The 15,954-nt window shown below is 42.6% G+C and overlaps 1 protein-coding gene across 2 annotated transcripts in view; it reads left to right on the top strand.

Annotated features, from left to right (window-relative positions):
• Positions 1-15,954, top strand: part of IGF2R (insulin like growth factor 2 receptor) — a 191,989-nt gene that overhangs the window by 93,271 nt on the left and 82,764 nt on the right. For both annotated transcript variants that reach the window (XM_044288851.1, XM_044288850.1), the window contains exons 20-25: positions 3,555-3,656; positions 5,995-6,096; positions 11,704-11,875; positions 13,464-13,634; positions 13,716-13,859; positions 14,706-14,887. In XM_044288851.1, the coding sequence (XP_044144786.1) occupies positions 3,555-3,656; positions 5,995-6,096; positions 11,704-11,875; positions 13,464-13,634; positions 13,716-13,859; positions 14,706-14,887 (873 nt within the window). The remainder of the gene's footprint in view (positions 1-3,554; positions 3,657-5,994; positions 6,097-11,703; positions 11,876-13,463; positions 13,635-13,715; positions 13,860-14,705; positions 14,888-15,954) is intronic.

Below are 15,954 nucleotides of genomic sequence, written 5' to 3'. Positions count from 1 at the left end.
AGCACCCACCCATTCTTTGGTTTTCTCTGCACGGTTTCCGAGTTGTTTTACCCGTTGGGTAGTTGGCTTGTTGGTTCCACTTTTGGACTTTGCCTTTTTTCACTACTTGGACACGCAACTGGCAGCCTCTCTCTCCAGGCTGAGGGTATAGCTGTGGAGGAGGGGCTTAACAGTTTTTTCTTAGTGTCACGCCTCCTAGGGAGATGAGCTATACCCAAGGTCTTCTGTGTCCCCCAAGGAAAGAGCGAGAAAGAGATTTTACTGGTAAGTAATACAAAAATCTCGTTTTTTGGTTGCTCTATATTACACTTTTTGTGAGGCAAGGTAACAAGAAAAAGCTTTTTTGGCACCTTTTTTTTTATTTACAACATTCATCTGACACGTTAGATCATGTGGTATTTTTTATAGAGCAGGTTGTCGTGGACACAGTGAGACCTAATATTTATACAATTTTTATTTTTTTTTTATTTATGTAAGTTTTACAATCACAATGATTAAAACAAAAAAAATCATGTTTTAGTGTCTCCATAGTCTGAGAGCCATAGTTTTTTTTCAGTTTTTGGGCGATTATATTAGGTAGGGTCTCATTTTTTGTGGGATAAGATGACGGTTTGATTGGCACTATTTTGGGGTGCATATGACTTTTTGATCGGTTGCTATTACACTTTTTGTGACGCAAGATGACAAAAAATGTTTGGTTTTTTTGCACTGTTTTTATTTAGATTTTTTTACGATGTTCACCTGAGGGGTTAGGTCATGTGATATTTTTATATAGACGGTCGATACTGATGCGGAGATACCTAATATGTATACTTTTCTTTTTATGTAAGGTGATACCTAATATGTGTAGTGTATTATTTTTTTTGTTTTGAGGGATAACTTTTTTTTTTTTTATCACTTTTTTTTTGAGTGGGGATGGGGGGGTCCAAGCTGAGGCTGAGTGGGGATGGGGGGGGGGTCCAAGCTGAGGCTGAGTGGGGATGGGGGGGTCCAATCTGAGGCTGAGGGGGCATGGGGGGTCCAATCTGAGGCTGAGTGGGGCTGGTGGGGTCTGATGGGGCCTGTGGGGGTACCATCTGAGGCTGATTGGAGCTGAGTGATCGGGGTCTGATCGGAGGCTGATGGAGCTTGTGGGTCTGATGAAGAATGAGGGTCTGTTTTTGGGGTCTGCTCTGAGGTCTTATGGAAAATATATTTTTTCTTATTTTCCTCCTCCAAATCCTAGGTACGTCTTATAATTCTGTGCTTCTTACAGTCCAAAAAATATGGTAAATTTAATCTATAGTGCACATACAGCTATATCTACAAGGTGGTCCCCAAACAGCTGTCATTTTAGGAGAGATCTTGCAGACAAGCAACTTTTTTTTTTCTTTCCCCCACTCTTCTTCTTTGGCTATAGAATGGCTGGGTGAACGTGCCTGATGTCTCACACACACTGAACAGGATGTGTTTAGAGCTCTTGTGCTCTGTTTGTGCGCACTCTATAAGTTGTCATATACTAGGAGTTGTAGTTCTTCTCTTTACTCCCTGTAACCTCCTTTGACAGCTTATAATAACATCCTAGAAATGCTGAGAGTGGTTCTCTCCTCTTGTACCTGTCTCCCTATATTGTCCACTGATGCCCCATAATAGATTTACACTCTTGAATGATAATGACTCACTGGAGAGGAAGATCTGCTAGATTTCTGACAGATGGGGAAGGTTTCTATCAGAACAGACATTTTCTCTCACTGTCACTACAAACCATTGTCTGGGTTATTTTTTGTGTATATTTAAGTGGGGAGATGTTTTTATTTTGGTAGACTTAGTATTACGTAGTCTATTACAGTTCCACATGGAGGTAACCCAGCTTTCCCAGGATCCTGAAAGGCAAATTTGCCTAGTTTGGGCATTGAGGAGTGAGGAGGGAGATATATCTTGTTAGATTTTGTATTCTCTATTCTATTACAATTCCACATGGTCGGTGTAACCAAATCTATTTTGTACTTTTACTGGGAGATTACTTCCAAAGAAAGAGCCATTCTCATTGTGTAGACAAATGTTATCTAGACTAAATCCAGCCCCCTTCACCTATGCTTCCTGGCTCACGTGCGTTAGCATGAGAGGGGAGAAGGAGTAGTAGACATGGCTGCAGTCTGAGAGAACAATGCACCGCCTTTCTAGTTCATTTATCCTGATCTGCAATTGTGATATCAAATGAAACCAGAACAAATAATAGACACATAAGGAGATTGTTGCATGTTGTTCTTCTATGTGTTTTTATTCTGGCTTTTATTCTGGCGTTCCCCATTTAAAAACCCTGCTTTTCGCCAGTTTTGATGTCCCTATTAACTCATCTGTACTTCCTGTATCAGTATTGAAAATGTGGACAGTCTGGCTGTTTCTACTGATGTGCTGCTGCCTCTCCCACAATCCCTCAGCCTAGAGCTTCTTTAGGGTCCATTCACAAGTCCGTAAGTGTTTTGCGGATCCGCAAAACACAGACACCAGCAATTTGCGTTCCGCATTTCGCGGCCCGCACATCGCCGGCACTATAATAGAAAATGCCTTTTCTTGTCCGCAGTTGCGGACAAGAATAGGACATGTTCTATTTTTTGGGGAGTACGGAATTATGGATCTGGAAGTGCGGATGCAAACAGCACATAGCATCCGTTCCCGCCCCATTGAAAATGAATAGGTCAGCAAAATCGGGAACGGATCTGGAAAAAAATTGCGGATGTGTTATTGGATCCTTATCGGATTCAAGCAGTGCCCAGAGTGATTAAGAATAGCATTTGGCCTTGCACCCCGTGGATAATTGTGAGAAGGTTAATGGCACATGCTTCTCTGAATTCTCTGAGGGAGATCTATCAGAAACTATGGCAACCATAGCAACCAATCAGATCCCACCTTTTATTTTTCAGTTCCTTTTGGAAAATGAAAGGTGGAATCCGATTGGTTGCTGTGGACAACCAAGCCAGTTTTCCTTTACACCAGTTTTGATAAATCTCAGATCTCGCCTCTGAGTTTCATTGATGCTAGTAGAAACCTTCAAAAGTCTATGAATACACGAGGAGTAACAAGAGCAGCACAACTATTACTACAATTAATGCAGGCATTCTAAGCATATGTGACACGCTCTGCTCATGAAGGGAAAGTGTAGCGTAGACTCCCAGCCATATGGGATCAGAGGCAGGATGGAATCCAAGCTTTGGTAGCAATTCCTCAAAACAGGACTTGGGGCGAATGGCATTTACCGATCTCTGAAACAATGCTATTTCTTTGAAGTATTTTTACTAAGTGATTTTAATTTTGAAAGCACACTTTTTGGGTATTAGGAAAGCCCCCTGTTGCATCATGATAACCCCTTCTAAAAACAATAGTGCAGCAGCTGATTTTTGAGGGTCTGGCTTTTCAGCTAGAGCAGGAGCAATGATATTCATTGGCACTCCAGTATGGCTCATAGGACCACACTCTATTGTGTCATTCAGTCTTACCCACACTTAAAAACTGCATGATATTGAATATTACTAACATGGCTTAATATGTATATTTTTTATTGATTTGTTTTATAGCGTACCAGCCCTAGATTTATGTCTAATGAAAACTGTGTAGCTACCTTTCTTTGGAATACAGAAGCCGCTTGTCCTATCATCAAAAGCATACATGGAAATGAGGTGAGGACCAAATGTGTTCCTTTTTTTTCTGCCTATAATTATGACAAAAGGGTTCCACATTAAACTTAGGGCTCATGCACACAAATGTATTTTCTTTCAGTGTCCGTTCATTTAAAAAATTATTTTTTTGCGGACCATATATGGAATCATTCATTTCAATGGATCCGCAAAAAATATGGAAGGTACTCCGTGTGCATTCCGTTTCCGTATGGCCGTATTTCCATTACGCAAAAAAATAGAACATGTCCTATTATTGTCCGCATTACGGACAAGGACAGTACTGTTCTATTAGGTGCCAGCTTTTCCGTTCCGCAAAATACAGAATGCACACGGACGTCATCCCTATTTTTTGCGTACCGCAAAATACATACGGTCTCCTATCCACAGAGTAGGTACTCGATACTCCAATTGGTTATCTCTAACTCCTATAGAAATGAGTGGAGCGTCAGCGTGTATGCCCGACAGGCTACTCCATTAATTTTGGGGGTTTCCAAGGGGTGCATTTTTTAGTGATTGGTTGGGGTCCCTGTGCAGTGTTCCCTCTAAGCCTTGGCAGCTGCTGAGCGGGGTCGGCTCAGAGCTGGGCACAGCGCCATCAAAGGTGGGCGATAGGAAAACCTAAGATAATTGTCATTTCAAAGAGCATACAAACCTCTGCGCCATCCCATACAATACAGTATAACCCCTGCACCATCCCGTACAATATACAGTATAGTCCCTGCACCATCCCATACAATACAGTATAACCCCTGCACCATCCCGTACAATATACAGTATAGTCCTCTCTGTGATCACTGGACATTGGTCTCCATATACAAACCATACAGGGAAAAAAAAATCTTTGATCCAGAGAATTTACATAGAAAAATTAATAACCAAGAGGCTAAACAAAACCCAGTTTCTGACCCTTATGTTAAAATATAACTTTCATTTGATTTAAAAATAATTTTAAAAGCTGCTGTTTCTCTAGATGACCTTATGTTGATAGTAGTGGTAATAGAGTCTCAAGGGTCTATAAAAGCAGCTACACTATTTTTTACAAATCATTGAGACTCTAATTAACACTACTATCAACATAAGGTCATCTAGAGAAACAGTAGGTTTTTATTTTTTTCCTTTCTCTTTAGGTGTTAAAATAGAACTTTAATTAGATTGCTCTAACACCTAAACACCTAAAGTGGAAAAAAAGAAAGACTGTGCTGGGCTGGCAGCGCTGCTGTTGCTGTGGGCTGTGGCAGGGCCGGTGTGAAAAGGGGAGAAAAATAAGTTATAAAAAAGTCTGATAAATACCAGTGTGAATGAAGGACTGTTAAAAGGGGTTAATAACTACTGAAGACCCTTCACAGTAGTTATTAACCCCTTTAAGCAGTCCCCCAGTCACAGTATTTATTAACCACTTCAGCAGTCCCCCATTCACAGTATTTATTAACCCCTTTAAGCAGCCCCCCAATCACAGTATTTATTAACCACTTCAGCAGTCCCCCAATTCACAGTATTTATTAACCACTTCAGCAGTCCCCCATTCACAATATTGATTAACCCCTTCAGCAGTCCCCCCTTCACTGAATAGGGGACTAGTGAAAGGGGTTAATAAATACTGTGAATGGGGGACTGCTGAAGTGGTTAATAAATACTGTGACTGGGTTATTAACCCCTTTTAACAGTCCTTCATTCGCACTGGTATTTATCAGATTTTTTATAACTTTTTTTTCCTCCCCTTTTCACCTTCGGCCCTGCCACAGCCCACAGCAACAGCAGCGCCGCCAGCCCAGCACAGTCTTTTTCAATTTCTTTCAGACCAGACACGGCTGAGACATAAAGCTGCCTAGGGTACCACTTAATCCAAAACCACTACCTCAGCGAACTCTGTGCCCACGCTCCTCAGAGTTCCCTTCCTTCTCCCGCGAATCTTGCAGCGCCAATAAGTGCACGAACAGTGCTGCGGTCTGTGTGTGACATCTGTGCCGTGCAGAAGGAACACAGTGACGACTGACCTTATGTAGGCGGCGCCCCGCTGTTCTGAGCCGCACAAGACTACGAGGAGGACGTCGGCGCCGTCACGCACATGAGTCTGACGAGTGACGACAAGTGCTGGCATTTTGCCAGCAGCGTTAGCGAACTAGGCTGAGTGAGCGGGCATTATAAAATTGTGAGCGGGGCCACAATAATTGCTGCGCGGCCGCCCACCCGCGCAGCTTAGAGGGAACACTGTCCCTGTGGTAGGACTCCCAACCATTCTGATAGTTATCATCCATTCTGTGGATAGAGGATAACTTCACATAACCTGAATACCCATTTAACTGGGAAGTAATAACTTAACTTGTGTTTTTGCCTGCAGGACTGTTTGATAGAAAATCCTAACACTGGTTTTACTTATAACTTTGAATCCTTGAAGAATGAGTCTGGTTATGAGGTAGAAGGCAATGGCAAGACATATAAGGTGAGAATTTTTCTCTGTGTGAGTAAGACTTGTGCTGGTGCTGTTCTTTCCGCCGTATAATGAAACTGAAACCACAACCCAGTTCCACATCTGTCATATGTCATTCAAGTACAACTGTGAGGGAGGGTTCTAGACCAAGCCTCCAACACTGATATGAACATGTTTTATATAAGAGAGAACTTTTTTTCCAATCAAACTTCATTTTCAGGATTAGAAAACGGAACTACTCCTCACTGTCTCTGGTATTGCAGTTCAGCTCCATTCTCCTGAAAATGTATGAACTGCAATACCGTAAACTTCTCATGGACAAGAGTATTGCTGTTTGAGGAATATGGATTAATATTTACTGTCAGCCATGTCCCCACACCCACCATTTGCTGAAAGATAGCAGAGGTAGTGAACTCCACAGGAGGGCCCTGCTTCAAAGCCCAGGGAACTTCTTGCAGGCCAGCTTTGTTTACAATTTCACACCCCATTCAGACAGCATGGATCCTGCAGGTAAACCTCCCTGCAGGGCGTTTAAGCCATTACCCAGTTCAATTAAATCTAGCAGACAGCATGGAAACAGCGATTTATAAGGAATTATGAATTGCCCGGCCATCACAGGGTCAAACCGGATACATATTTGTGTCCCGGTGGCCACAATAAACATGCCCATGGTCTTATTTTGGTGGTGTGATGCCAGGAAAGGGAGATATAAATATCTCCCCACAGAAACCAAATAACGGTACCATGTTTGGACTCTACTTGTACCTGGAACCCAGGCGGATCTGTTGGTCCCAAAACCATCCCCCTGTGACGTTCTGGTCTGGAGCTATGAACCCTAAAGGGTTTTGTGGGTCATCTAATGCCAGCCCAGAAGAGGGGGAGTGGACCCTTCCCAGAGGCGGTGCCGGCTACAGTTTAAAAGGCTTGTGCCAGCAAGTGGGCGTGTCTTTTCTCTGAAGGAGGGTCACATCGTGCCATATGTTTAGAGGGACCTGCAACCAGGTTACATCACTGCCCTCCATGTGACTACAGCAAAGAACTAATCATAACGCAAAGGAACATTCATCTACCCGGTAACTGACTTGTGCTCTGTGTAATCCTGTGTGTACCATATTACCTGTATTTGTAACCTCAGACCACTGTATATATTCTTTGTGTATAGTGTGTTATCTAGTGTGCCCTTAAGGCGATTAAATATATAATTTAATCTTGTGCTGTCTTATATCTCGATCACGAATCCCCACGTCCGTGTTTCGGCCTAGTTGTGAGCCACGGCTGGTTGGTTTCTCACCCTGTATAATCCTGTTAGCGGATCGGGCTTATATCAAACGAGAAGCTGGTGGCAGTATACCCCGGACTGAGAAAGCGCTGTTTCACTGTGGCAGTAATAAGGCTCTCTCAGCTTGTTGCCTCTCTGTGCCCGCATAGACAGAAGGTGTCTGTGTAAACTGTACCAAGCTGACCTTACATTCTTCTCCAGAAGGACGTAACGTCACGTTGTGGTAACCAGTGAACCTACCGCGTCTCATGAGCTCGACTTAGTTGACGTCATGCGGGCACGAGGGGTGGTATCCCTCACACTGTTTCTTTTGTGATTTGGGGGACATGAAGCAGATGCTTGTTTCTGGTCTTGGAAAACCCCTTCAATTTTAAAACACTTGATGCTGACTTTACCCGCTTCCCGACTGCCCATTGACTATAAATATCCTGGGCGGTCTGGTTTATCTCTGATTGGACGTTTCTAAACGTCTTTTGTGCAGCTGCTGAGCAGGGGGCTCGCTGTCAATGACAGCAGGGCACCCGAGAGAGAAGGCAGGGACCATTCCTGGGTGTCCCTGCCTTCTAGATCGCTGTATACACAGCGCTTAATGAGCGCTGTGTATACAGCTGATGAAGTGATCTGCCGCTGCCTGTCCCTGCCCTGTGGTCATGTGACTGCTGGGGAGTGCAGGAGCTGTCGGGTCTTCTATAGACCATTATCAGCCCTGCATTGAGGCTCGCCCCGCAAAAATAAAGCCCTCACCCAGCTCTGTCAACAGAAAAATTAGTTATACTTCTTAAAAACCATGACAGAAAATTCCATCTTAGAAAATCCAGATGCCACTTCTTCCCTCCCTTCTGAGCCCTATCGTATCCCCAAATAACAGTTTACAAACACACTTGGGGTGTTACTGTATTCAGGAGAAAATGGGTAGCAAATTGTTAGGGGATATTCTCCTGTTATCTTTTCTGAAAAAGTTTGGGCCTAAAGCACCATTTTCATGTAAAAAAATAAAATAAAGAAAATGTTTACAAATTTTCATTTTCACAGCCAAGGGTTATAAATTCTATGGAACGCCTGTTGGGTCAAGGTAAACTACACACCCTAAAAATTAATTACATTACCAAAATGATACCAACATAAAGTAGAAAACAGTGAATTTTTTGTAAATTTCCGTTAACTTTTTTTTGATATATAAATGTGAAATATATTGACTCCCTCAAATTTACCATTAACGTGATGTACAATGTGTCACTAGAAAACATTCTCTGAATGGCTTTGATAAGTAAAAGTTATTACCACATAAAGTGACATATGTCAGATTTGCTAAATTAGGCCTGGTCAGGAAGGGAGCAAATGGCCCGTTCTGGAAATGGTTAATGTAGAATTCACAAATGCTTAATATTATGTTAGATTCTGTTACAGGATTTGCATGTAGACTCCACATGTAGAGCTGAAACGATTCATCGATTTTAATTTAATTTAATTTAATTTAATTTAGTTTTTCTGCATCGAGGATTCGTTTAAATCGCATGACCACGGAGTGTGAGTGAAAGCTTCTCACTCACCGCTCCATGGCCTCCCGTCGGCATCGCGCTGCAGGACCTTGCGTTCACATGCTGGCTGACGCTGTGTGGGACGTCAGGTCCCCAGTGCATGCTGGGATAAAGACGCGTCTCCTGCGGACTCCGTGTGTAGGCGCACTCTGCACTGAAAGGTAAGTATAAAGTTAGCAGAGGCGGCGGAGCGGTAAATGGTGGCACCTGTGATTTGGCATGGGGAAATGGGGGCACCTGTGATTTGGCATGGGGAAATGTGGGCAGCTGTGGTTTGGCATGTATAAAGTTATTAGCGGGGTGGGGCACCTGTGATTTGGCATGTATAACGTTATTGGCATTAGAGGGGTTAATAGGAGCACCTATGATTTGCCATGTATAAAAGTATTGTGGGGGGGAGGGGTTAATGGGGGCACCTGTGATTAGGCACTCAGAGGGTTGATTTGGGGGACATGGATGGCATAGAGGCACTGGGAAAGGGGGACATCATGGCAATCTGGATGGAGGGGCTGATTGCAGTGCAATAATGGGGGCACTAGGGGACATGGCATGGAGAGGCTGCTGAACTAATGGCACTGGCAAAGGGGGACATTTTTAAAAAGTAATACATTATTTTAAGAAGGTTTTTCTTATTAGATTACTCGATTAATCGTAAAAAATAATCAATAGAATACTCGATTTACTTAAATAATCGTTTACTGCAGCCCTAACCACATGAGCTTTAGTTTAGTTCTTCTGGCGTCCATTTACTGGCTCTAGAAAAAAATTAAAGGGGTTGTGCAAGGGGTTTATATTGGTGACCTGTCCTTTGACGGGGGCTTTCCTGAGAAGCAAACAAGATGAAAGTTTTGTAGTTTTTAAAGAGGACCTTTTCACTAGAATAAAACATCTAAACTAACTATACAGACATGGAGAGCGGCGCCCATGGATCCCCCTGCACTTACTGTTATACCTGGGCGCCGCTCCATTCTCCCGGTATAGCCTCCGGTATCTTCATAGTTAGGCTCCACCCAGGGGAACCTGCCGGCGTCTCATTCTCCCATGCTGTAGCGCTGGCCAATCGCAGCGCTCAGCTCATAGCCTGAGAGGCTTTTTTTTTTCTCTCAGGCTGTTTGAGAATCCTTACCGACTCTGTGGGCACCATGGCCTTATTTGTGCTATTTAAAACTACTGGAGTCTCCAGACTGTCACGAACCTCTCAATACAGAATCCTTCAAAGGCCGGCAGTTGTGCATAAACCTGTAGTTCATCCACTCCTAACACAAGGTCACACAAAGGAGCTTTTGCAATGGGCTCAGAAATACATGAAGACTAATCACCAGTAAATGCAGTGCTGCACTGGATGGTCCTGATGGATGATGTTGTAGATGGCTGGTGAGTGGTCACCCTGTTCCTACAAGATTCTGACTTCAGCATGGAGGTGGCGGAGTGATCATTTGGTCCAGAATATTGGAACGTGAGATGGTAGCTCTCTGAGGGTGTCAAAATAAATTCTGAGCACTATGTGGAGATCCTACCTGAGCATTTTCTGCCATGGTATAAAAAGAAGAATCCAGCCTTCCGAAACCAAAATCATTTTCGTGTAACACAATTCACCATCCCGTGCTGCAAAAACACAATTGTATCATTGGTTTCTATGGGCATAAAAAGAGATAAAATAATGGTTTGGCCACCATCATCTACTGACCTCAATCCTATTGAAAACCCATGAAGCATCCTTACAAGGAAGATCTATGAGAGTGGCTGTCATTATACCTTAAAACAGCAGCTCTGGGAGGCAATACTGGCATCTTCTAATGAAATACAAGCAGAGACTGTACATGGACTTACAAGTTCAATACATACGAGTTGTTCAAGTCATCTCAAAGAAGAGCTCATCTAACAATATGTAACCTGATTTGGAAATATCAGCTTTCTGATTTAAAGAGGACTTTTCATGGGTCCAGACATTATAAAATAAGTAGCACGTTATGTTAGGCATAAAGCAGGGATCTAATGGCGCTTACAATTTTTTCTGGGTGCCGCTCCGTTCTCCCGCCTGGTATGCTAATTAATAGCATCGGAACAGGGAGGAGAAGACACCAGGGCTTCTCAATGGGCGTCTCCTTCTCCCTGGCTGTAGCGCAGTCCAATTACAAAGGAGAGCGTCACAACCAGGGAGAAAGAAAAAAAACTAAAAAAAAAACTGGTGTCTTCTCTTCCCTGTCCCGATGCTATTAATTGGCGTACCAGGCAGGAGAATTTAACAGGGGCACAACAAGCGAACGGAGTGGCGCCCAGGAAAAATAGTAAGCGCCATTAGATCCCTGCTTTATGCCTTACATAACGTGCTAACTTATTTTATAATGTCTGGACCCATAAAAGGTCCTCTTTAAGTTGTGTTTATTTTTTGGTAAATTCTGTGCATCCCAGATTTCTGTTGGAAAAGAGATCACACTTTAAACTGAATTCTGCAGAATAATGTGGAACAACATAGTTTGTGTTCTTTTCAAAACAGAAATAACGCTATTGCTTACACTTGTAATAACAACCACATTGTAAAATATCTGCGGAAGATAAAAAAAATAAAAATAAAACATGGTCTGTGGAGAATAATTTTGGACCATATTGTTTGCATGATGCTGCAAACGGGGAGCCAGTAGGAACAGCTTTCACAAGCGTATGTGACAACCACTATTTTGTCAATTGAGGTGAAGACTCTCCAGGTTTCTGCATGTGATTACTGAAGATGCGTAGGGATTTTTCTGTATGAGTACTGTAATTATTTGGTATGTGATTTTCATTTTTGTCTTGTTTCTATAGCTGAATATCTGTGGGCCTGTCAGTGACTGTGGCCAGATTGGTAACAGTCCAGCAGCTGGTTGTGAAATTGAAAACCATTCAGTATCTAGACCAGTGAAACTAAGAAAGTCGCTTGATCTGGCTTCAGAAGGCACTATTACTCTTACCTACAGTGGTGCAAAGGACGACCAAGGTGAGTGTGCTTCCATGGGTTTCTTCCCACCACCAACCTAACATCCACTTTCCATGCCAAGGAACATTTGAACTCATCAATATCTGAAATTCTAGTGACTGCAGATATGAGGAGGTGCTTGTATTGGCAGTGGCACCAAAGAGAACCATTGTATCTGTGGCATACAACCTTTTTCTATAGTGATTTTTACTTTTTGAAACTTGGCATGGTTGCTTCACTTAACTGAATATTCCCACCTCAGACAAGCATTGCTTATCCATAAGATATACCTTAAATGTCTGATAGATGTGGGCCCCACCTAGGAACCTGAACCTGATTGCAGAGATCCCTATCCTCTTAGGTGATGTGGCAGTTGCATCCATGCGGAGAATGAATGGAGAGGTGGTAGTCTAGGAAAAAGCTTGTTAGGGGATGTTAGGTGTGGGGCCCATAGCTATCAGACTTTTATGGCATATCATTTATGGTGTACATTTTTTAGCATTCAAATACCCATTTAAAGTACATGATGCTTTCATGTGTGTGGATTAGGTCATGTATGCAATAGGTAGCCTGGCCTAGATGTTCCATATCGTACAGTTACATCAGGAAGTTTATAGGGGCACAGCGATGGGAGACCTCTGATGTAGGTCATGTAACCACATAGATGCTATAGTCAATAACTACTGCAACATCTAAGGCACTTGACCGTGAGGAATGTTTATGGGTTACAGCGGCAACCAGGGGTCTAACAAAGTCCTAAGGTCTGCTGTAGTAATATTCCTGTTACGCTATATATGATGGTTTTCTGACTAACTCAATACATTGCATTGTTAGAAACTCATAAAGAGTTGAACAGACCTTCCCTTTTATTATTATAGAATCGTTCAGATGAGCACATGTCTCAGTTGGTGACATCTGGACCTCGGCAACCTGATTAATAACTCGCCAGAATCTGGCCTTTCCTTATGCCTTTTGTTGGATTTTCAAATGATAATTTGGAGGGCTTGAATGTGTCCCATAAACTTTAACGGGATCTTGGGTAATGACTACAAGGTCCCTTTCACATGAGCAAGTTTTCCACACGGGTGCAATGCGTGACGTGAACGCATAACGCCTGCACTGAATCTTGACCCATTCATTTCAATGGGTCTGTGTACATGAGCGTTGTTTTTCATGATCATTTCTGCGTTGCGTGAGTATCGCAGCATTTTCCATATTCTGTGTTTTTCTACGCAGTCCCATAGAAGTGAATTGGGTTTTAGTGAAAACCGCATTTCATCTGGAAACAAGTGCGGATACAATGCATTTTTCACTGATGGTTGCTAGGAGATGTTTGTAAACCTTCAGTTTTTGTCACACTTGTGAAAAATGCATGAAAACGGATTGCACCCGCGCGGAAAAAACTGAAACCCTCAACTCAATTGCAAACAAAACTGACTGAACTTGCTTGCGAAATGGTGCGAGTCTCAATGAACACATTCTTAATGCACCCTGACGCAATCCGTATCGTTATAACTTATGCTGTCCTAGAACAAAAATAACTGTTAAAGTTATAATTTGACATGGTTTTTCTTAAATATTTTTTAACCCTTTTCTTTCTACATTACAGGGCCCGGAGACAGCTTTACAATTAATTTTGAGTGCAATGATGATCTGTATCCAGGTCGTCTTTCATTCAAGAGAGAGGAGATTAATTCTGAAACACATCTTTATCACACTTTCTTTAATTTTGAAACGGCTATGGCATGTTCCCCAGCCCCAGTTGACTGCCAAGTTACAGGTTAGAGGATGACTGTTTGTTTTTGAGGTTTTGTATGTTACTTATCGCTTAATGTTAAGGGACTTTATTTCTCTTTTCTAGATTCCAATGGTAATGAATATGATCTAAGTGACCTTAGTCGGGATGATGAACCCTGGATTGCCGTTGACCCCTCTGACCAAGCTACAAAAAGAAAATTTTATCTCAATATCTGCAAACCTCTTCCATATACTCGTGGGTGCTCAGGCAAGTACTCTTGCTCTTTTCCTTCGTTCTGTAGAGTACTTTACACAGAAGATGGTAGTATTGTGTTACATAGGGACAAGAAGACAATGGAGCTCTGCCCATAGAGAGACAACAGAAGTTTGGATAAATTCAGTAGCATTTTATAAAGGATTGGTCCCCCAATCATGAAAATGGGTGGTCCTTTGTTCCCTTTGTTAATGAATGGTAATGTGCATGTGTGGCCACTGACTCTCTTTAAAGTTTGTGGGACTGCTGGATTTAGCCAAGCGCTTTACTCAACAGTCCCATAGTCAGTGAATGAAGCGGTTGTAACACATGTGCAATATCAATTCCTACACGCAGAGGATTTGAGGACCAATGTTGGACAACGACGTAAGGTGGATAGGTGATAAATGTTTCTCATGGGCAATCCTGTTTAAGTCGCTAAATGTAATCCCTCCCAAGCCCTGCCCATTTTCTGTATTTGGGCTTCTGGATAGCATAGACTGGGTCCCCACTCTAGGAGCCTTTATTAATAGGTATTATTAAGAATCAGCTCTCACTTGAATGTGCTCGGAGAACTATTCATCTGGATGGGCAGACTGTAGTTCACCTTTTTCTCCTGCAGTGTCGTTGGCAAGGGAAGTGCCTGGCAGGCAACTTGACTCCTTGGAAAGGGGGTTGTCTATGGCGTTTAGAGAATAAAATAACTACTTTTTAAAGGAAACCAAAGCACATGTAACTACATTTGGTAGAGCTCAAGAAGATGGCCATTTTGTTATCTAGTGCTGCTTCCATATGCAGCTGACACATCCAGTTTTAGTTAAATTGTTGAATTTAACGCTGTCATTATATTTGTGTTTGTAGGAGGAGCAGTTGGGTCTTGCATGCAGACTTCAGACCATAAAAACCTAAATCTTGGCTACATCCAGATGAGTCCCCAAGCGTCTGATGATGGATCCCTTACCATAGTTTATATGAGTGGGGACAAATGTTCGGATAAGAAGCATTACTCTACAAGGGTTATCTTTCAGTGTGATCACAATGTAGTAAGTATCTGAGATTATATATTTTTTTTCTTCATAAGCAGTAATTTTTATTAGCAGTTTTCTAGTTTAAGGTACAAACTATAAGCCATTGTGCAAATTTTTACTAAGATTATTTGACTCCATCTGTAGCCCTTATCTCTGGTTCCCTGACTGCATCTTGACACTCATTTAATCTAAACTGCTTAAGGGTCCATTCACATGTCCGTAGAATGGGTCCGCATCAGTTCCACAAATTAAGAAACGGGTGCGGACCCATTCATTCTCTATTGGGCAGGAATGGATGCGGACAGCACACAGTGTGCTGTCCGCATCTGCATTTCTGGAGCCAGCCCCCTGTCTTCCGGTCTGCAGCTCCGGAAAAAAATAGACCATGTGGTATTCTTGTCCCCAATTGCGGACTAAACAAGAATAGTCAGTTCTATGGGGGTGCCGGCCAGGTGTGTTGCGGATTCGCAATACACTACGGACGTGTGAATGGACCCTAAATGAGTTTTTTGACCTTCCAGGTAAATAGAGATAAGGCCTGCAGATGGAGCAGTCAGAGCAGCTGTCTGATGGATTCACTGGGAGGGAGTAGTAACAGGCTGCAGTGGCAGGGAAACTGAAGGCCTAGAAGAAAAACTGTTGGCAAATTTTGATAAAAACTAATTGGTAAAATAATTTTAGTCCAAGATTTAGTCTACTTTGACACTCGCGTTTTGGCTTTCCATTTATGAGATCCGTTCAGGGCTCTAACAAGCGGTCTAAAACTGATCAGTTTTGCCCAAGACTGATCCGTCTTGGCCATGTTAATGATTGTACAAACGGGTCCGTTCAGAATGGATGCAGACTGTTGTATTATGTGAATGGATCCATCCATGACGGATCTGCACAAAACGCGAGTGTGAAAGGAGCCTAATAGAAGGCAATAATAGAGCAATTCCCCCAAAGGTGTCTATAGCCTAGGGCACACATTCTAGTTGAGCTCTCTTCTGTCTGCTGGTGAGACTGGAGGTCTGTTTTGCTAACAATCTACAAAGACAGCCATTGGCCATTAAATACTATTCGGAAAATGTATTAAAGGGCTT

This window comes from Bufo gargarizans, chromosome 4 (assembly GCF_014858855.1).
Source record: "Bufo gargarizans isolate SCDJY-AF-19 chromosome 4, ASM1485885v1, whole genome shotgun sequence".
NCBI lineage: Eukaryota > Metazoa > Chordata > Amphibia > Anura > Bufonidae > Bufo > Bufo gargarizans.
The sequence above is the reverse complement of the archived record's forward strand: the minus strand, read 5'-3'. Positions and strand labels throughout refer to the sequence as shown.